At 41.1% G+C, this 23,176-nt stretch overlaps 1 protein-coding gene across 1 annotated transcript; it reads left to right on the top strand.

Annotated features, from left to right (window-relative positions):
* The first annotated feature begins 18,874 nt into the window (after nt 1-18,874).
* LOC127122310 (uncharacterized) lies at nt 18,875-21,876 on the top strand. The gene is made up of 5 exons (XM_051052667.1): nt 18,875-18,986; nt 19,076-19,233; nt 19,480-19,688; nt 19,974-21,292; nt 21,398-21,876. Exons 1-5 carry the CDS (start codon nt 18,875-18,877, stop codon nt 21,874-21,876), a joined length of 2,277 nt encoding a protein of 758 aa, XP_050908624.1.
* The last annotated feature ends 1,300 nt before the right edge of the window (nt 21,877-23,176 follow it).

The following is a 23,176-nucleotide window of genomic DNA, read 5'->3' as shown; positions in this document are numbered from 1 at the left end:
TTGTTAGTTTCCTGGATTTTAGCTCAGCTGTTTGATTCCTGAAAAATAGCCTGAGAAAAATACTGAAACAGAAAAACTAACCATCCTACAATTTAGCATATGCTGTCAGGAATGAATGTCAGAACATTCAATTTGACGTCCAGAACATAGACCATATGCTAAGTCTGTTATTTTTCTGAAAATAGACTGTACAAAATGTTGTACTATAAAAGACCAACCAGTTTATACTTCAGTATCAGCTTACAGTAATAAATGTCAAAACATCCAATTTGACATTTACAGAATGGGCCTTATGCCAGGTTTGTTATCCTCCTGAAGAACAGACTGAGATACATACTGAACTGTAGCAGAAAACCAACCTGCCTATTATTCAGTATATGCTGTTAATGATGAATGTCATAACATCCAGTTTGACATTCAGACAGTAGGCCTTATGCCAGGTCTGTTATTCCCTTAATAAACAGACTGAAATTAAATACTGAGTTATAGCAGATAACTAACTGTTCTACACCTCAGTATCTGCTGTCAGGGATGAATATCATAACATCTAGTTTGACATTCAGTAAATCATGTATTAGTTAAACCTGCAGCATACTACTCAAGTATGTCATGACATCAGTCAAGACATCAGAGTACAGTTAGATGTTCTAACACAAAATGCAGCCAATCAAACATCTCCCAAGAATGTCAGGACATCAGTCAAGACATTAGAGTCCAGCTAGTGTTTTAACATAAAATGCAGCCAATCAAACATCTACACTATTCCATCAGGAAAAAGTTAGACACCCAGCATCTAAGAGACATGGCCCAATTAGCAGATAGGGTTCGACAGGTCGAACACTTAAAATCTGAGAAGGCCAGAGCAAATAAGAATTATAAGAAAGAGAGGGTTGCTTATGTCGAATTCGAAGACGAATAGTTTGAAATTGCTGAAGACCCCTATGGTCTTGAGGAATTCGAAGTAGATTTGGCAGAATTAAAGGAAGCACCACCCTACGCCTGCAAATTACTTACACCTTCGAATGGCTGAAATCCTGTCGAAACTGAAAAGAACGATAGATTTCCCAAAAAGACTTACACATTTGATGTTACCAAATGTGACGAGATCTTCGATCTATTAGTAAAAGATGACCAAATGATAGTGCCTCCTAATACCAAGATTCCTCCGTTAGAACAACGAAAGAAACGAGGTTTCTGTAAATATCACAGTTTTTTGGGCCATAAAACTTCACAATGCTTTCTTTTCAGGGATCTTATTCAGAACGCAATCAGAGATGGCCGCCTCAAGTTCGCCGACAAAGGAAAAAACCAGATGAAAGTTGATACTGATCCCCTTAACGTTGCTGAGACCAACTATGTTGAGCCTGTCGAAATCAACATGGTTGACGTAAGGGAAGTGGAGGCTACAAAAGCAACAGGAACTGGAGGCTACACATTGGATGGAAAGCAGACTACTGATGGCCTAAGTAACGACGTATCCTCTGGAACCTTTGTCAAAAGCAAACAGGTTGTTAACGTCGCACCAAGGACCACTGAAGGTCTTAAAGGGAAAACAACCGAGGCTACTGAGGGCCTAAGAAAGAAGTTTGAAGCAATTTCAATCACTGATGACACTAGTCTGGGCGTCAACATGGTAGACCTGAAGAAAATTCCCCCAGAAATGGAGGAAGTGGAGGAATGTTTGAAGATGGAGCATGAAGGGATGAAGTTTGGCTATCCCAAAGCCAACGAAAGCCTACGCGAGTATCTCTGGAGATGTCACAAAAAGAATGCTGATATGTTGTTGTGCCCAAGATGCAGCATCAGGATCTCTCGAAGGGTGGCTGAAGATTACGAGAAATGGCAACGGACAAAGACCGAGAGAAACTGGAGGAAAGAAAGCCAATTGCAGAAGGTGTATCCCACACCAGGAGAAAGCCTTCTGGGTTTCATTGTGCGCTGCTACAAGCATGAAACGGAATGTTTGATGTGTCCCAGGTGTGGGGCAGTGTATAACAGAGAACTGGCCGAAGCATTCGAAAGAATCCCATACGACCAAGGTTGGGACGGACATGGAGGAAATCCAAACATGTATATCTTCGACAAGAGGGGAGCACCTAGGAGACCAGATAGCCCTCATCCAAGGGCGAAGAGAGTCATGTTTAAATTTCCAGCAGAAGCCCCTGAGGACAAGTGGACTCAGGCGGGACCAAAGAAAGGAAAATGGAGAAGTTTCGAAGATGGAGGAAGAACCTCGTGGGCGTACAGAAAATAATTTCAAGCGTCCAAAAGAGAGGCTGTCAGGTTAGAAAATTACAAAGGAAAGAATCCTATGTCAAGATCCCAATGGAGAAGGCATCAAAGGATGAGGAAAGCAGAAAGAGAAATGAATCAAAGAGAAATTGGAGAATCCAGCAGCGTCAAGAATCCCCCAAATATCATGGATTCGACCAAACCACCCGTAGGAAGAAAGTTATTTCCAGATGAAAACATAACTCAGAAGGTTCAGAAGGAACAAGCGAAAGAAGAGGAAATGCTCACAGATGATTTCGAGTCTGACGGAGTGTCTTTCGTGAATATGAATTGTAACGTGGTCTCAGTTTTGTCGCACGAGTATAACCAGGAAACAGAGGTTGAAGATAATGAGGAAGCGGACGCTGCAGAAATGGCGAAGCATCAACTAGTGTGTTATTATGTTCTGAATAGTGGTGTTGTCCAAGAACAGAACGCTATGTTCAAAAGGCCACACCAGGGGATGCAGAGTCACCTCAAACCCCTATACATTAGGGCCAAAGTTGGACAGGTGGGACTGAATAAAGTCTTGGTGGACGGGGGAGCAGCCGTTAATTTGATGCCCTAATTCATGTTGAGAAAGATAAGGATGTTCGACACTGACGCCAAACCTCACAACATGGTGCTGTCAAATTATGAAGGAAAGATAGGACAGACGATGGGCGTCATACAAGTGGACTTAACTGTTGGGTCAATCACAAGACCAACGATGTTTATGGTAATACCTGCAAAATCAAATTACAACTTACTACTGGGGAGAGAGTGGATACATGGAATAGGAGCGGTCCCTTCGACTATGCATCAAAGAATATCTATCTGGAGAGAAGATGGCGTGGTAGAGAATGTCGAAGCCGATCAAAGTTACTTCAGGGCAGAAGTAAACCATGTGGACAAGAGAGACTTCGACAGAAATTTGGCACGCATAGGACCGTGTTACCCAGCAGAAGAAGGCTACGCCCCAAATAAAAATGCCTTGTACTTTTTGACTCTCCACCCAAATGGCTTCCAGTGGGATAGAGAGATTATGGGAGACCCAGAAATAGGAGAATCATCTGAGATACGGCCAACAGGCTGGGATGAAGACCTGTACTATGACTGAGTCTTCTTTCTTTGAAAAGATTCCGGTCTACATGGCTGAGAACAAAAGACAAGCGGCTCTCGAAGTTGAGATAACAAACATGGCTAACAAAGCCACATATAGTGAAATCTGTAATACAGGACCAGGGGAATTCTTTAAACCAAAACCCCCTGACGAACAAGTACCTGTGGAACCAGCAGAACAGAGGTTGAACGCCATCTACGACGAAGAGCCTCTGGGATTTGAAAAAGATCCAGAAACGTCAAGTGCAAAGATGTTAGCGCAAGATCCTCTCGAAGAGATTGATCTCAGAGATAGAAGTGCAAAAAGAATTACCTACATCAGCGCTAAACTGGACCCCAAGTTGAAAGTGAGAGTGATTGAATTACTAAGGAAGAACAAAGATTGCTTCGCTTGGGATTTGTAACACCCCAAATTTTGCCCTCCTTATTCACGCATTCATTTTTAGGTCATTTAACATTAGATACATTGCATTTCATCATGTCAATCGGGATTAGCTCCAATAAGCTTGAACATCATCCAGGACACTTTGTGGGTTCTATTTAGATGATCAGTCAACACAAGGGAAAGACTTGAGTTACTTCCAACAGGGGTCTATTCGTCAGTCAAAACGTTAATCTTGAAGGAGCAAAAGTTTGTTCATGAACTGTCATACTCGCTAGGCGAAGCCCACGCGTTTCGAAAATAAAAACGAAAAAAAAACGAAAAAAACATTAAAAATTAAAAATTAAATAAATAAATAAATAAAAGAAAAAATCTCAGACTTGGACCTCTCTCATTTGAGCCCACAAAGCCATGAAAATCAGGTTATAAAAGAGGGAGAACAGACAGAAATGGGAAGAGAAGCAAAACACTCTGAGGTTTCCATGGACAAAACCTGAAGAGAAACCTAGACAGAGAGAGTGAGAATTAATCTGCAGCAACCTCCAGGCAACTCTGAAAGGTTCATTCTGACTCACACACTTTCAGCTCAAGCAAACCCTAACATTGGTTTGCAAATCCAGCCGTGCCATTTGATTTCAACCGATCTCTCCAATCAGGTTTGCCCTATATCCATCATCTTTATGCCTTTAATTTGAATGCTCTAAATGTATGAGGTATTATGGGTGAATTTGATACCCTTTTGATGCATGTGTTTGACAAGAGGTTTAGGCCTCCTACCCTTGGTTGCTTTTTGTGAATTTTAATGGCATGATTCATGTGGTTACATTTTGATTTGGGGGCAACTCTTGGTTACCCTATTTTGTTTCTCTAACCTGTTTGTTGAGTTTTGTTTTGTGAGGGCTCATATGACTTTTGCAGAGATGGTTTGCCTGGTGTTCCACTTTATTTGTGGGATACCGCCTGGAGGTTTCATTCCGATTACCTGTACTGACTTACTTTCTTTGATGGTGTTAGCTTGGGAGGATCTCAGGGTTTCCTTGTTCCGTTAATTACTGTTACTTCGGATCTTTATCCGTGTGGTACTTTTACATTTTCCCGTATTTTTACCGCTTTCTTAGCTGGAAGACCTCGATAGGAGGCAATGTTTTGTGTGTTTACTTTATGCAGGTTCCTTCGTCTAGGATTTCCCTTTTGCCTGAGCGTTCCTAAAACGCAAACAAATTCATTGATTTTTCTTCTCCTAAGAACACGTTAACTCCTTCTACTACAGGCGAGTAAGTCTCCAAAGGTCGAGCATCCGGTAGATTGCGTAGTAACGTCGTTCATCCAAAACCCAATCCATAACCCCGTAGTTAGCCGAACTACGGCTTGCTCTGATTCTCATTCTAGATGAGATACGTAGGCATAAGACGCGATGTCTTACCGAGCACACTTTCCCCTAACCCATAGGTAGCCGAGCTACGAAGACTCTGATTCTCATATTCAAATGAGATACGTATGCAGTGGATGTGACATCCGTGCGAGTCATTTTCTTTTGACCCCTTTTTTTAGTAAATAACACATTAGATAAACCCACACCCTTTAGACAAGAACTACAAAAGTGGATCCCGTAGAGTACTACGGATGCGTAGGGGTGCTAATACCTTCCCTTCGCATAATCGACTCCCGAACCCAAGATTTGGTTGCGAGACCCTGTCTTGTCCTTTCCTTTTTCCAGGTTTACTTCGAGCATTTCCTTTCCCTCCTTTGGGATAAATAACGCACAGTGGCGACTCTCCTTTCTTTCTTCGCTGGTTGTTTTTTTTCGTATTCCATTTTTCAGGTTGCGACAGCTGGCGACTCTGCTGGGGACCCGGTTTCCCTAAGCGAGTCCCTCCTAGCTTTTGTAGGTTGTTTGTTTATTGGGTGTTTATTCTTTTGTACAGTTATTTATCTTTCAGCATTTACCTGCTTTATTGCATTGTGTACATATGACTGTCGTATCTGCTGGTTCTGTTTGTGAGATGAGTTCTATACCCGGACTCGAGTGCAATTAAGATAGGAGAATGGCATAGTCTTGTTGACTTGTGTGGAGTTATTCCTTAGCAAGTTGACTTGCAAGCCCATTCACTTGGTGGAGGTCATGTTGAGATCAATAATGTCACACAAGTAAGTTGTGGTTAGACATTACTTTTTCCAATATAGACCTTAGAAGCCAAGGACCTTAGTTTACCAAACCCATCTTGGCCTATTCGTAGGATGTAGTGCGAAAGTCGTTCAAGTGTAAGATTTGATACGATTGTTACGCGATACTACACTCATAAGAGTCTCTCTTGAGAATATTTTTGGAATACGAGTAGTCGTTCCTCCGATAATATCCGAAAGATGGATTGATGACTATGGGGACCTTTTGTAGAACATGTTTGGCAGGTTTAAACCTTAGTACACTCCCTTTGGGTGGTTCTTAACCTAAACTCCATGCTCGTGACTTGCAACAAACCCTTGATTCATGGTTGATCCGTTCAGGTATCCTTAATATCAATGAAACTTGGGTGTCGATAAGGTGTAAACCATAATCCACCAAAAATGGATGGTTGATATTAAGGATAACATGATCCATCCCATGACCTTTGTTTGGTGTGCTTTGCTTGATCCTCTTAATTTTTCTCCAGGCAGTGCAACCTGACAGATGTTCAAGCGGATCCAGCAATTCTGATTGACATTCCATTGCATTGCATAACATCATCTGCATATTTGCATCCAACATCTCATGCTTATTCATTTGCAGGGTATTCCCTTTTTAAGGGGGGGCCTTAAAATCGAATAAGCAGTGCATCGCATACCATACATACTAACCCTTGTTTGTTTTGCAGGTGTCACCGCAGTGTCTAATGTTTGTTCCCTGTTGCAGGCAGTTATTGGTCCCAAGCGAGTTCACAGGTACCCGACAAAGGAAAATCGTCCACGACTAGCAATGGACCAGATACAGAAAGAACTGGTTGATATGCATGAAAGGATGGATCAGTTCATGACATTGATGACTGGTATGGCAGAAGGCCAGGCGAAGCTGAAGGAATTGGTTGAGCAACCGAGGCCCGATCCAAAGGTGGAAATACCAAGTGCTGAGGGGAACCCTAGTAACCCTGGGAACCCTGGTAACCCTGGGAACCCTGGAAACGCTGATAACCCTGTGAACACTGGAAACGCAGGTAACGCAAATGTTGATGGAAACCCGGGTAATGTTGGCAACACGGGAAATGTTGGGAATGGTATTGGAGGAAGGTACAATGTGAATCAAGGGATTCGGATTAACGGGCGCCCCGTTACTGAAGATTGTCAGTATGATCAATTTTCTTTGCACGACGAGGCCCTCGAGACCACTCGCCGTATGGATGAGCTTGTTGAGAAGCTCAAATCTTTGGAGTCTCAAAATTCCTTAGGTTTTGATGTCACAAATCTTGGTCTGGTTCAGGGAGTAAGGATCCCTCACAAGTTTAAACCCCCTACTTTTGAGAAATACAACGGGGCTTCTTACCCACGCACTCATCTCCAATCTTATCTGGGAAGGTTGGGAGCTCACACTGAAGATGAAAAGCTGTGGATGTACTATTTTGAAGTCAGTTTAACTGGAGCTTCTCGTGAATGGTATTCTCATTTGTCTCGTACTACCATCAAGAGCTGGAAAGACTTGGCAGAGGCTTTTGTCAAGCAATATCAATACAACTTGGACATGGCTCCAAATCAGACCTTGTTGCAAGGAATGTCTCAGACTGCCAAGGAAACCTTTAGAGAATATGCTCAGCGCTGGAGACACATTGATGCATCCGTCCAACCCCCTATGTCTGAAAGGGAGATGGTGGACATGTTCATGAACACTCTTCAAGGCAATTATATCGAGAGATTGGCTGCTTGCCCGTCAATCAGCTTTGCAGAGATAGTGATTGCTGGAGAAAGGATCGAGAGTCTGTTGAAGATAGGCCAAATTCAAGACAACAGTGCTTCCAACTCATCAGTTTCCAAGAAACCGTTTGCTGGTAACGGTCAGCGAAGAAGAGAAGGTGAGACGAGCGTTGTATATGCCGGCAGAGGCAGGGGCAGAGGACGCCCTAATTATTATCAAGATCAAGTGGCCGCTGTCACTATTCCAACACCTGTTCCTCAACCGCAGTATCATCCGCAACAGCAACCCAGGTACAACAATCAACAACAAGGAGGTAATCCGGGTCAGCGGAGACCCTATCAACAACGTCCAAGGCAGGCGGACCGGGTCATTGAGCCAATCCCAATGCCTTATTCTGCATTACTTTCCAAGCTGATTGACATGAATCTGGTTACGTTGAGAACTCTGGCCCCTACGGTCGATCCTAACATTTTGCCTAGAGGTTATGATGTCAACGCCATATGTGCTTTTCACTCCAACGCACCTGGCCATACTACAGATAATTGCAAGGCTCTCCAGCTAAAGGTACAAGATTTGAGAGATGCCCAGGCCATCAATTTTTCTCCGCTGCCTAATGTTATCCAAAACCCGATGCCAGCTCACGACGGGCAGAGGATTAATGTTGTTGATAGTGGGGAAACTTTGAATTTGGTTTCTGATGTGACTAAAGTGAAGACTTCGCTATCGGTGGTCAAAGATCCAGAAACGTCAAGTGCAAAGATGTTAGCGCAAGATCCTCTCGAAGAGATTGATCTCAGAGATAGAAGTGCAAAAAGAATTACCTACATCAGCGCTAAACTGGACCCCAAGTTGAAAGTGAGAGTGATTGAATTACTAAGGAAGAACAAAGATTGCTTCGCTTGGGATTTGTAACACCCCAAATTTTGCCCTCCTTATTCACGCATTCATTTTTAGGTCATTTAACATTAGATACATTGCATTTCATCATGTCAATCGGGATTAGCTCCAATAAGCTTGAACATCATCCAAGACACTTTGTGGGTTCTATTTAGATGATCAGTCAACACAAGGGAAAGACTTGAGTTACTTCCAACAGGGGTCTATTCGTCAGTCAAAACGTTAATCTTGAAGGAGCAAAAGTTTGTTCATGAACTGTCATACTCGCTAGGCGAAGCCCACGCGTTTCGAAAATAAAAACGAAAAAAAAACGAAAAAAAAATTAAAAATTAAAAATTAAATAAATAAATAAATAAAAGAAAAAATCTCAGACTTGGACCTCTCTCATTTGAGCCCACAAAGCCATGAAAATCAGGTTATAAAAGAGGGAGAACAGACAGAAATGGGAAGAGAAGCAAAACACTCTGAGGTTTCCATGGACAAAACCTGAAGAGAAACCTAGACAGAGAGAGTGAGAATTAATCTGCAGCAACCTCCAGGCAACTCTGAAAGGTTCATTCTGACTCACACACTTTCAGCTCAAGCAAACCCTAACATTGGTTTGCAAATCCAGCCGTGCCATTTGATTTCAACCGATCTCTCCAATCAGGTTTGCCCTATATCTGTAACACCCTTCTAAACACCCCAAATTATTATAATTAAAATAACAATATATTCATCAGAGTAATTATGCCCCGAAGGGTGTCACACAATCATTTTTTTTCAACGTTCATCATATTATCATGTCATGCTCATTTATTCAATTAAAATAAGGTTCTTTGCATAATTCGCAGCGGAATAAATTCTACATCAAGTAAAACATGTAACACAATACATGTAAATCATTCAACAACCAATAACAACTTAGTTAAAACACCCCCTCCCGATGTTACATCTATCAGAGCATGACCCATAAGAACTACTCTAGACTCCAAGCATTAGCTTCTACTCGATTCATTTCTCGTTACCTGAAAAATAGGTGTAAGGGTGAGTTCCTCAATCTATAAATAAGCATTATACAACATTATGTAATGTTAAGTAATTAACGCATTAAATCACCCTAATCATACTACGCATTCAGCAACAGCAATATCCGTTCCAACAACATACTTAACAGTAGATTCTCGACCACAATCAACATCAACAACACAACACACCACCCACATATAATACTGGAATACATCCATTCATATTATATGCCATACATTCATTATGCAATGAGACTCTACACGTGCGGTACCGACTATTCTTGAACATATAGTTCAAGCTCACCGATCCCTCCGGATACGGCTACTAAGCTCATTAGTTCCACTCATTGAGATCTAATGACTCACTCACTAATTCCTCACCATGGGAATTAGCTACAGCCCCGAAGGCTAGACTATGCACACTAATCATCTAGTATGCAAACATCAACAACAACTCCACAATGATTCACTCACTAATTCCTCACCATGGGAATTAGCTACAGCCCCGAAGGCTATGCTATGCACGCTAATCATCTAGCAATGCAGCATCAACAACAATTCACAACGGACATAAGCTCACACATATAAGCCATACAGCAGTCCATTCACAACACAGGCATAATATATACATTCACCTCACTATGCATGCCATCATACATCATCAACACATCATTATTATGCAAATCAATTAAACACAGTATTAGCACTCTCTACTAATACTTATACTGCTCACAACAGAGGGGTATAATTCCCTATCACATCATGTACCAACATAGTTCAGCTCTCAATTATGTACACCACATTAAATATCCAATTTTTCCACTCTGCCCAACTGGAGGGAGTCAGCGCGAAACTCCTTTGCGTCGACGCATGCAGTCGGCGCATGCCTCACGGGTCAGCGCAAAATCCCTCGCGTCGACGCATGCAGTCGGCGCATGCCTCACGGGTCAGCGCACGCCGACCCTATGGTCGACCGCTCGCGCGCAGACTCAGATTTTCTGCATTATTCCAGGGTTCTGTCAGCTTACGCAGATCCGGTTTTCCGGCCGTTTCCTCATCTGAAACCATCTCTAAACATAACAATTTGTTTTGGTAAATTGGTAGTACCGATTCAAGTTTTTGGTTGGGGTTCTTGCCCTAGTCTAACATTCAAGACTCACACAACTACCGATTCAATTTATAGATTTTACACAGTTTAACCAACATCAATTTCAGCATATACAGTTCCAATTAGGGCTAACTTAACGGCTTATCACTACCCACTACATATTATCCCATAATACCCATTAATCGACGATAAACCCCCCTTACCTGAGTTAATCCGGCGATTCTAAGCTTTAGCTTTTCCGTTCTTCAACCGTGCTCTTCAGTTTTTCTCTTGCCCTTTTTCCTCTTCTCTGCAGCTTCTCAACTTTTCACGTGAAAACCCTTCTGTTCCAAATGAGGCTCTTTTCTCTTATTTCCAACTTATATATTTTCCAAATAATAATAATAATAATAATAATCCAACAAATAATAATAATAATAATAAAATTCCCAATTATTTAATTAAATTAATAAATAAATTATTAACTCAATTTTAAATAATTATTTTATTATTATCGGGGTGTTACAACTCTCCCCCACTAAAAGAGTTTTCGTCCTCGAAAACATACCTCAAGCGAACAACTCTGGGTAAGATTCCTTCACCTTACTCTCCAGTTCCCAAGTCACGTTGCCACCTGCTGGTCCTCCCCAAGCTACCTTCACCAAGGCAATCTCTTTACCCCGCAACTGCTTCAACTCTCGATCCTCGATCCTCATAGGTGATGTTTCAACAGTCAGGTTATCTCTCACCTGTACATCATCTATTTGGATTACATGCGACGGATCATGAATATACCTCCTCAACTGAGACACATGAAAAACCTCATGCAAATTCGTAAGCGACGGCGGTAAAGCGACGCGATAGGCTACCTCTCCTATCCTTTCTAAAATCTGATAAGGACCAATGAATCGAGGTGTCAACTTCTTTGACTTCAAAGCTCGACCAACACCAGTTATCGGAGTAACACGAAGAAACACATGATCTCCCTCTTGGAACTCAAGTGACTTCCTCCTCTTGTCATGATAACTCTTCTGACGACTCTGAGCAATTCTCATCTTCTCCTGAATCATCTTAATCTTTTCTGTAGTCTGTTGAACAATCTCTGGTCCAACCACAGCACTCTCACCGGACTCATACCAACATAAAGGTGTCCGACATCGCCTACCATACAAAGCTTCAAACGGTGCCATACCAATGCTCGAATGAAAACTATTGTTGTAGGTAAACTCAATCAAAGGCAAATAACAATCCCAAGCACCTCCTTTTTCCAAAACACAAGCCCTCAACAGATCCTCTAATGACTGAATCGTCCTCTCAGTCTGACCATCAGTCTGCGGATGATATGCAGAACTCAATCTCAGCTTAGTTCCCAACGCCCTCTGCAAACTTTCCCAGAACTTCGATGTAAATCTAGGATCTCTGTCCGAAACAATACTCGACGGAATACCATGCAAACTTACGATCTTCTCAATATACAACTCGGCTAATCTTTCTAACGGATAATCCATTCTGATCGGAATGAAATGAGCCGATTTCGTCAATCTGTCAACAATCACCCAAATAGCTTCAAAATTCTTACTCGTCCTCGGTAAACCAGAAACAAAATCCATACTGATACTGTCCCACTTCCACTCTGGAATAGCCAACGGTTGCATTAGTCCAGACGGCTTCTGATGCTCAATCTTCGACTTCTGACAAGTCAAACAGGAATACACAAAACTTGCAATTTCTCTTTTCATTCCCGGCCACCAAAATAACTTCTTCAAATCATGATACATCTTCGTAGCTCCAGGATGGATACTCAAGCCACTACGATATCCTTCCTCAAGAATACTCTTCTTAAGCTCGGTAACATCCGGAATACACACCCGATTACCAAATTTTAAAACACCATTCTCATCAACTCTGAATTCACCACCTTGACCTTGCTTCACGAGGGTCAACTTATCAACCAAATGCATATCAGATTTCTGGCCCTCTCTGATCTCATCCAGAATACCACTTGTTAACTTCAACATTCCCAATTTAACACTATTGTGAGTGCCCTCACACACCAAACTCAAGTCTCTGAACTGCTCAATTAGATCCAATTCCCTAACCATTAACATAGACATATGTAATGATTTCCGACTCAATGCATCAGCCACTACATTTGCTTTACCTGGATGGTAATTCAAACCAAAATCATAATCCTTCAGAAACTCTAACCATCTCCTCTGTCTCATATTCAGCTCTTTCTGATCAAACAAATACTTTAAACTCTTATGGTCACTGAAAACCTCAAACCTTGACCCATACAAGTAATGCCTCCATAACTTCAAAACAAACACTACAGCTGCCAACTCCAAATCGTGCGTCGGATAGTTCCTTTCATGAACCCTCAGCTGTCTCGAAGCATAAGCTATAACCTGCTTATTCTGCATCAATACACCACCTAAACCCAACAAGGAAGCATCACAGTAAACCTCAAATGGTTCCGACGAACTCGGTAATATCAAAATAGGAGCAGTAGTCAACCTTCTCTTTAACTCTTGGAAACCTTCTTCACATTTCGAGTCCCAAACAAACGCTTGCCCCTTTCTAGTCAACATCGTCAACGGTAGCGCCAACTTAGAAAATCCCTCAATGAACTTCCTATAGTAACCAGCCAATCCAAGGAAACTTCGAATCTCAGCCACAGACTTAGGAGCTTCCCACTTAGCTACCGCTTCTATCTTAGAAGGATCCACAGCAACACCACCTCTTGAAATCACATGACCAAGAAAACTAACTTCTTCTAACCAAAATTCACACTTAGAGAGTTTAGCAAATAACTTCTTGTCTCGTAGAACTTCCAACACCACTCTCAAATGCTCAGCATGTTCTTCTTCAGATTTCGAATACACCAAAATGTCATCAATAAACACCACAACAAACTGATCTAGATACGGATGAAAAATCCTATTCATATACTCCATAAATACTCCAGGCGCATTAGTCACACCAAAAGGCATTACAGAATACTCATAATGTCCATACCTTGTCCTGAAAGCAGTCTTCTGAATGTCCTCAGTTTTCACACGTATCTGATGATACCCAGACCTCAAATCTATCTTGCTGAACACGCTCGCACCAACCAACTGATCCATCAGATCATCAATCCTCGGCAAAGGATACCGATTCTTGATCGTCACTTTATTCAGTTGCCTGTAGTCCACACACAACCTCATCGTACCTTCTTTCTTCTTAACCAACAACACTGGTGCACCCCACGGTGACACACTCGGACGAATAAATTGCTTATCCAACAGATCTTCCAGCTGACTCTTCAATTCAGCTAACTCAACAGCAGACATACGATACGGAGCCATCGATATCGGTCTAGTACCAGGTACCAAATCAATCGAGAACTCAACTTCACGCTCTGGCGGCAATTCATTCACCTCTTCCGGAAATACATCAGGAAAATCACACACCACTGCTAGATCACGAATCACCAGTTTATCTTTAGCCTCTAAAGTTGCCAACAGCATAAACAACTCTGCCCCATCTGCTACTTCCTCATTCACCTGCCTAGCTGATAGAAACAAATCCTTTCCTTCCTCAACCTCAGGAAATATCACAGTCTTATCAAAACAATTGATAGAAACTCGGTTAAACACCAACCAGTTCATACCCAAGATAACATCGATCTGCACTAATGGAAGACACACAAGGTCTATCCCAAAGTCTCTACCAAAAATACTCAAAGGACAACTCAAACAAACCGAAGTAGTAGTCACTGAACCCTTCGCAGGAGTATCAATCACCATACTTCCATGCATCTCAGATATCTCTAACTTAAATTTCACAGCACAATCCAACGATATAAAAGAATGAGTTGCACCTGTGTCAATAATAGCTACAAGAGGAAAGCCATTAATATAACACGTACCTCTGATCAAACGATCATCTGCAGAAGCCTCAGAACCTGATAGAGCAAAAACCTTGCCTCCTGACTGATTCTCCTTCTTCGGCTTAGGACACTGTGGACTGATATGACCCAACTCTCCACAGTTGAAACAAGTTACAGTCTTCAACCGACACTCTGCAGCCAAATGACCACCCTTGCCACACTTGAAACACTTCATCTCAGCACTGGTACACTCATGAACACGATGTCCAGCCCGACCACACCTGTAACACTTAACAGGAGCACTAGAGTCTCCCCCACTAGGCCTCTTCATCCCACTCTGCTTCTGAAAACCTCTGCCAGCTGCATACGGTTTTCCACGATCCATCTGATTCTTACCCTTCCTATCAACCCTCTGCTGATAGCTCTCAGCTCTAGCCTTGGAATCCTGTTCAAAAATTCTGCAACAGTCAACCAAGTCAGAAAACACTCTGATCCTCTGATATCCAATAGCTTGTTTGATCTCAGGACGCAACCCGTTCTCAAACTTCACACATTTCGAAAATTCTCCAGCAGCATCATTATAGGGAGTATAGTACTTTGACAGCTCGGTGAACTTCGCAGCATACTCAGTAACAGTCCGGTTACCCTGCTTCAATTCCAAGAATTCTATCTCTTTCTTTCCTCTGACATCCTCGGGAAAATACTTCCTCAGAAATCTCTCTCTGAACACAGCCCAAGTAATCTCAGCATTCCCAGCGGATTCCAACTCCGTGCGGGTAGCAACCCACCAATCATCAGCTTCCTCTGACAGCATATGTGTACCGAACCTGACCTTCTGGTTATCAGCACACTCAGTTACTCTGAAGATCCTCTCGATCTCCTTCAACCACTTCTGAGCGCCATCTGGATCGTATGCTCCCTTAAACATTGGAGGATTGTTCTTCTGGAACTCACTCAACTGACGAGCAGCTCCCATTCCCATAACATTTGGATTCCCTCCAAGTACTCCAGCCAGCATACCCAGAGCCTCAGCAATCGCAGCATCATCTCTACCTCTTCCAGCCATCTCTATTCTGAAAACCCAACAAGCTAAAACAATAAGTACTGATAGGGTTACACAACACCTATTCCGTACAGGGGAAACAGAATAATTACGACTCGACTCGACCGACTATGCTCTGATACCACTAATGTAACACCCTTCTAAACACCCCAAATTATTATAATTAAAATAACAATATATTCATCAGAGTAATTATGCCCCGAAGGGTGTCACACAATCATTTTTTTTCAACGTTCATCATATTATCATGTCATGCTCATTTATTCAATTAAAATAAGGTTCTTTGCATAATTCGCAGCGGAATAAATTCTACATCAAGTAAAACATGTAACACAATACATGTAAATCATTCAACAACCAATAACAACTTAGTTAAAACACCCCCTCCCGATGTTACATCTATCAGAGCATGACCCATAAGAACTACTCTAGACTCCAAGCATTAGCTTCTACTCGATTCATTTCTCGTTACCTGAAAAATAGGTGTAAGGGTGAGTTCCTCAATCTATAAATAAGCATTATACAACATTATGTAATGTTAAGTAATTAACGCATTAAATCACCCTAATCATACTACGCATTCAGCAACAGCAATATCCGTTCCAACAACATACTTAACAGTAGATTCTCGACCACAATCAACATCAACAACACAACACACCACCCACATATAATACTGGAATACATCCATTCATATTATATGCCATACATTCATTATGCAATGAGACTCTACACGTGCGGTACCGACTATTCTTGAACATATAGTTCAAGCTCACCGATCCCTCCGGATACGGCTACTAAGCTCATTAGTTCCACTCATTGAGATCTAATGACTCACTCACTAATTCCTCACCATGGGAATTAGCTACAGCCCCGAAGGCTAGACTATGCACACTAATCATCTAGTATGCAAACATCAACAACAACTCCACAATGATTCACTCACTAATTCCTCACCATGGGAATTAGCTACAGCCCCGAAGGCTATGCTATGCACGCTAATCATCTAGCAATGCAGCATCAACAACAATTCACAACGGACATAAGCTCACACATATAAGCCATACAGCAGTCCATTCACAACACAGGCATAATATATACATTCACCTCACTATGCATGCCATCATACATCATCAACACATCATTATTATGCAAATCAATTAAACACAGTATTAGCACTCTCTACTAATACTTATACTGCTCACAACAGAGGGGTATAATTCCCTATCACATCATGTACCAACATAGTTCAGCTCTCAATTATGTACACCACATTAAATATCCAATTTTTCCACTCTGCCCAACTGGAGGGAGTCAGCGCGAAACTCCTTTGCGTCGACGCATGCAGTCGGCGCATGCCTCACGGGTCAGCGCAAAATCCCTCGCGTCGACGCATGCAGTCGGCGCATGCCTCACGGGTCAGCGCACGCCGACCCTATGGTCGACCGCTCGCGCGCAGACTCAGATTTTCTGCATTATTCCAGGGTTCTGTCAGCTTACGCAGATCCGGTTTTCCGGCCGTTTCCTCATCTGAAACCATCTCTAAACATAACAATTTGTTTTGGTAAATTGGTAGTACCGATTCAAGTTTTTGGTTGGGGTTCTTGCCCTAGTCTAACATTCAAGACTCACACAACTACCGATTCAATTTACAGATTTTACACAGTTTAACCAACATCAATTTCAGCATATACAGTTCCAATTAGGGCTAACTTAACGGCTTATCACTACCCACTACATATTATCCCATAATACCCATTAATCGACGATAAACCCCCCTTACCTGAGTTAATCCGGCGATTCTAAGCTTTAGCTTTTCCGTTCTTCAACCGTGCTCTTCAGTTTTTCTCTTGCCCTTTTTCCTCTTCTCTGCAGCTTCTCAACTTTTCACGTGAAAACCCTTCTGTTCCAAATGAGGCTCTTTTCTCTTATTTCCAACTTATATATTTTCCAAATAATAATAATAATAATAATAATCCAACAAATAATAATAATAATAAAATTCCCAATTATTTAATTAAATTAATAAATAAATTATTAACTCAATTTTAAATAATTATTTTATTATTATCGGGGTGTTACAATATCCATCATCTTTATGCCTTTAATTTGAATGCTCTAAATGTATGAGGTATTATGGGTGAATTTGATACCCTTTTGATGCATGTGTTTGACAAGAGGTTTAGGCCTCCTACCCTTGGTTGCTTTTTGTGAATTTTAATGGCATGATTCATGTGGTTACATTTTGATTTGGGGGCAACTCTTGGTTACCCTATTTTGTTTCTCTAACCTGTTTGTTGAGTTTTGTTTTGTGAGGGCTCATATGACTCTTGCAGAGATGGTTTGCCTGGTGTTCCACTTTATTTGTGGGATACCGCCTGGAGGTTTCATTCCGATTACCTGTACTGACTTACTTTCTTTGATGGTGTTAGCTTGGGAGGATCTCAGGGTTTCCTTGTTCCGTTAATTATTGTTACTTCGGATCTTTATCCGTGTGGTACTTTTACATTTTCCCGTATTTTTACCGCTTTCTTAGCTGGAAGACCTCGATAGGAGGCAATGTTTTGTGTGTTTACTTTATGCAGGTTCCTTCGTCTAGGATTTCCCTTTTGCCTGAGCGTTCCTAAAACGCAAACAAATTCATTGATTTTTCTTCTCCTAAGAACACGTTAACTCCTTCTACTACAGGCGAGTAAGTCTCCAAAGGTCGAGCATCTGGTAGATTGCGTAGTAACGTCGTTCGTCCAAAACCCAATCCATAACCCCGTAGTTAGCCGAACTACGGCTTGCTTTGATTCTCATTCCAGATGAGATACGTAGGCAATAGACGCGGTGTCTTACCGAGCACACTTTCCCCTAACCCATAGGTAGCCGAGCTACGAAGACTCTGATTCTCATATTCAAATGAGATACGTATGCAGTGGATGCGACATCCGTGCGAGTCATTTTCTTTTGACCCCTTTTTTTAGTAAATAACACATTAGATAAACCCACACCCTTTAGACAAGAACTACAAAAGTGGATCCCGTAGAGTACTACAGATGCGTAGGGGTGCTAATACCTTCCCTTCGCATAATCGACTCCCGAACCCAAGATTTGGTTGCGAGACCCTGTCTTGTCCTTTCCTTTTTCCAGGTTTACTTCGAGCGTTTCCTTTCCCTCCTTTGGGATAAATAACGCACGGTGGCGACTCTCCTGTCTTTCTTCGCCGGTTGTTTTTTTTTTGCATTCCATTTTTTAGGTTGCGACAGGATTATGACGAGATGCCTGGTTTGAGGAGGGACCTGGTCGAATTAAAGCTACCTATAAAGGATGGCAAGAAGCCCATCAAGCAGACTCGGAGAAGATTCGCACCAGAAATCCTCACAAAGATCAAAAAAGAGGTCGAAAGACTTCTTCGTTGCAACTTCATCAGGACCACAAGGTATGTCGATTGGATTGCTAATATTGTCCCTGTTATCAAGAAAAATGGCTCTTTGCGAGTATGTATAGATTTTCGTGATCTAAATGCAGCAACATCTAAGGACGAGTATCCAATGCCTGTGACAGAGATGTTGGTTGACTCAGCCGCAGGCTATGAGTATCTCAGCATGCTTGATGGATATTTTGGCTATAACCATATTTTTATCGCAGAAGAAGATGTTTCTAAAACAGCTTTTCGATGTCCAAGGGCAATAGGCACTTATGAATGGATAGTCATGCCTTTTGGCCTAAAAAACGCTGGGGCAACATACCAGCGAGCAATGAACTCTATATTTCATGATTAAATAGAGACATTCATGCAAGTATACATAGATGACATTATGGTAAAATCTACGTCAGATGAAGACCATCTATCCCATCTCAGCCAATCATTCGAAAGAATGAGAAAACATGGCTTAAAAATGAATCCTCTTAAGTGTGCATTCTTTGTGCAGGCTAGAGATTTCCTGGGCTTTGTGGTCCACAAAAAGGGGATAGAAATCAATCAGAACAAGACGAAGGCTATTATGGAGACCAAAGCACCATCAACCAAAAAGGAACTACAATCATTATTAGGAAAATTAAACTTCCTAAGAAGATTCATCTCGAATTTAAGTGGTCGAACTCAAGCTTTCTCTCCTCTTCTGCGCCTAAAACAAGGCAAGTTCGAATGGAATGACGAACACCAATAGGCATTCGACAAGATCAAACATTATCTGACGAATCCTCCTATCTTGGCACCACCGTGTGGAAAGAAGCCTATGAGACTATATATATCAGCTTCCGACACTACCATAGGTAGCATGTTGGTGCAAGAGAATGAAGATGGCGTCGAAAGAGCCATTTACTACCTTAGTAGGGTTTTAAATGATGCAGAAACTAGATACACTTCAATAGAAAAGTTGTGTCTTTGTTTGCATATCTCTTGTACTAAACTTAAATATTATAGAAAACCTATTGATTTATACGTCTCTTCGCATTTTGATGTCATCAAGTATATGTTATCTAAGCCAATAATGCACAGTCGAATTGGCAAATGGGCTTTAGCGCTCACTGAATACTCTTTAACCTTTATGCCTTTAAAGGCAATGAAGGGACAAATAGTATCAGATTTTATTGTAGACCATGCACTGGTCGATAATCCTCAATTTCAAGTTGAGTTGAAACCTTGGAAATTATTCTTCGACGGTTCCACTCATAAGAATGGAAGTGGGGTTGGGATAATGTTAATTTCTCCTGACGGAATTCCAACAGAACTCAAATATAAAATTGAAGGTCCCCTTTGTTCCAACAACGAAGCAGAATATGAAGCTCTTATCGCAGGTCTTGAGGCTTTGTTGGAATTGGGGGCAACTAGGGTCGAAATTAAAGGAGATTCAGAATTAGTAATCAAGCAACTGACGAAGGAGTACAAATGTATAAAGGAAAATTTGATTATGTACTTCGTCATTGCAAATAGGTTACTCAAAAAATTCGAGTACGTCGACATAAAACATGTCCCTAGAATAAAAAACCAAGAGGCTAATGACTTAGCACAAATAGCCTCAGGGTATAGAATTTCAAAAGAAAAGCTAGAAGAGCTTGTCGAAGTAAGAGGAAAGGCAATGGCTGCCAGATTATCTCCGACGGATTTGAAAAGCACCCAGTTAGGATATGCTAACAAAGAGGAGTTTGAAGTATTGGCAATTGATACCTTGATAGATACAGACTGGAGGAATCCAATTATTAATTATCTCAAGGACCCTTCGACAGACACGGAAAGAAAAACCAAGTACATGGCTCTATCTTATATATTGATAGGGAATGAATTATTCAAGAAAACCCCTGAAGGGATCCTGTTGAAATGCTTAGGAGAAAGCGAAGCTTACTTGGCATTATCCAGTGTACACAGTGGAGCTTGTGGAGCACATCAGGCAGGCCATAAGATGAAATGGTTGCTTTTCAGATATGGAATGTATTGGCCCACCATGTTAAAATATTGTATAGAGTTTGCTAAGGGTTGCCAGGAATGTCAAATACACGCAGGAATTCAACATGCTCCTGCAAGCGAACTTCATACGATTATTAAGCCTTGGCCCTTCAGAGGTTGGGCATTAGATCTAATTGGTGAGATTATACCCCATTCATCCAAAGGTCAAAGATACATACTTGTAGGAATTGACTATTTCACTAAATGGATCGAAGCAGTACCTCTAGTAAATGTGGACCAAGAGACTGTTATCGAATTCATTCAAAGGCAAATTTTATACAAATTTGGAATCCCAGAAAGTATAACAACAGATCAAGGATCAGTCTTTACTGGTCGAAAGATGCAAGAATTTGCGAAGGAAATGGGGTTCAAATTATTAACATTCACACCCTGTTATGCTCAAGCCAATGGGCAAGTTGAAGCAGCCAACAAAGTGATAATTGGGCTAATCAAAAAGCATGTAGGAAAAAAGCCAAAAAATTGGCACAAAACTTTAGACCAAGCACTCTGGGCTTGTCGAACCTCCCCTAAAGAAGCCACTAACACTACACCTTTCCAGCTTACATTTGGACATGATGCAGTACTACCTGTCGAAGTCTACTTACAATCGGTGAGAATCCAAAGACAAGAAGAAATCCCATCTGATTTATACTGGGAAATGGAACTCTTTGAAGATCCAGCACCTTTGATGTTCTTTGACTGTTTTTGTTGCTTATCAGAAGACATTGTAGTAGACTTTGGAGATTTTGAAGGATTAGGGTTTAAGGAAGAAGAAGTGTTTTTCAGAAAGGTTGAAGAAGATGAATTTAGAGAAAAAACTGGAGATTTTCGTGAAAAGAGAGAGAAAAATGACAAATGTGCTTTTATAATGTTGAACCTGTGAGGCTGACTGGTCACGCTTTACTAGGATAGTGGGCCACGTGGAAGTTTTTTTTCTGAGAAAAGTGGACAGGGAATACTATTCATTTTCTTGGAAGTTGAAACTCATGATGTCATATAACTGCGCACACGTTCTGATGAGACGTTTTGAAAAAGTTAATCATGATTAACTGACAAATGTGGACTTTTAAGACTATGAAAGGTCTCTCGTCAAATCTGGTAAATGCAAAAAATGTCCATTTCTACAGTAATTCAAAATAGACATTTCTTGGGGGAAATTTGTTAGCTGGGGATTTCGACAGACAGTTAAAAGGTCTTTGAAGATAGTAAGTCTTAAGAATAAGCAAGAAATGACTGTAGCGAAACTGTTTTAATTCTCTGTGTGGGTAAGCAATTATTCGCTGTCGAAGCCTAGAACTTAGAAGATTTTTGGGTTATCATAAAGTTTTCTTCGACATAGGTGTTTATAGAGTCGAGACTTCAAGCGGAAGTATTTGAAATTTAAAACAGAGCTGTTTCGTCAGATCAACACGTGGAAACATCTAAGATATACAACGCTTGGGAACGGAGAACGTGGCAGTCATACATGTAAAGGCCGTTAGGGTCGAATTACTATAAATAGGGATCTTAGTTTTAGATTCAAGGGGTGTTCAAATAGATATACAGAAATTCACAAAATACACTCGAAGTACCGGAGCGAGAGAAAAGAGTTTTACGCTGAAAATGTATGTATGAAGAACACCATAAGTTTCGTTCATGTTATATTTTTCATACCAATTGTTTAAATCAAAGTATTTTTACTGCCTTTATCTGTCGAATTGCCCTTACTTTTCAGTAGTTTATCATTACTTTTCATTTCTGCATTTACATTCTGCCAGAATCTTCATTTCCAGTACTTTCTTAAAACCTAGAGCATTTAATCTGAGTTATTTATCTTTACCTTTCCTAAGCCTTTTTCACTATCTTTAAACCTTTTAATACCAAGTTATCATTATTTACTTTGTTCATAAAGTCATAAGTTTCACTTAGAATTGTTGTCTAAACACTTTTTGTCATTCACAAATTAGAAACAAACGTAACTATGAGTCAAATCACAGTAATAACAATTCTTAAGACACATGTCCTAGGATCAATCTAGTCGATCCTACGAGTTACCAAAAAATATACAAGTTTGGAAGACTAGCGGTTGTTTATCAGAAATCACTGGTAAACAGATTCATGCTAAGAAATTGCCCTACCACTTTTGGACTGAAGCTATGAACACAACCTGCTATGTTCACAAAAAAGTGATCTTGAAGAAAGGG

This window comes from Lathyrus oleraceus, chromosome 2 (assembly GCF_024323335.1).
Source record: "Lathyrus oleraceus cultivar Zhongwan6 chromosome 2, CAAS_Psat_ZW6_1.0, whole genome shotgun sequence".
Lineage (NCBI taxonomy): Eukaryota > Viridiplantae > Streptophyta > Magnoliopsida > Fabales > Fabaceae > Lathyrus > Lathyrus oleraceus.
The sequence above is the reverse complement of the archived record's forward strand: the minus strand, read 5'-3'. Positions and strand labels throughout refer to the sequence as shown.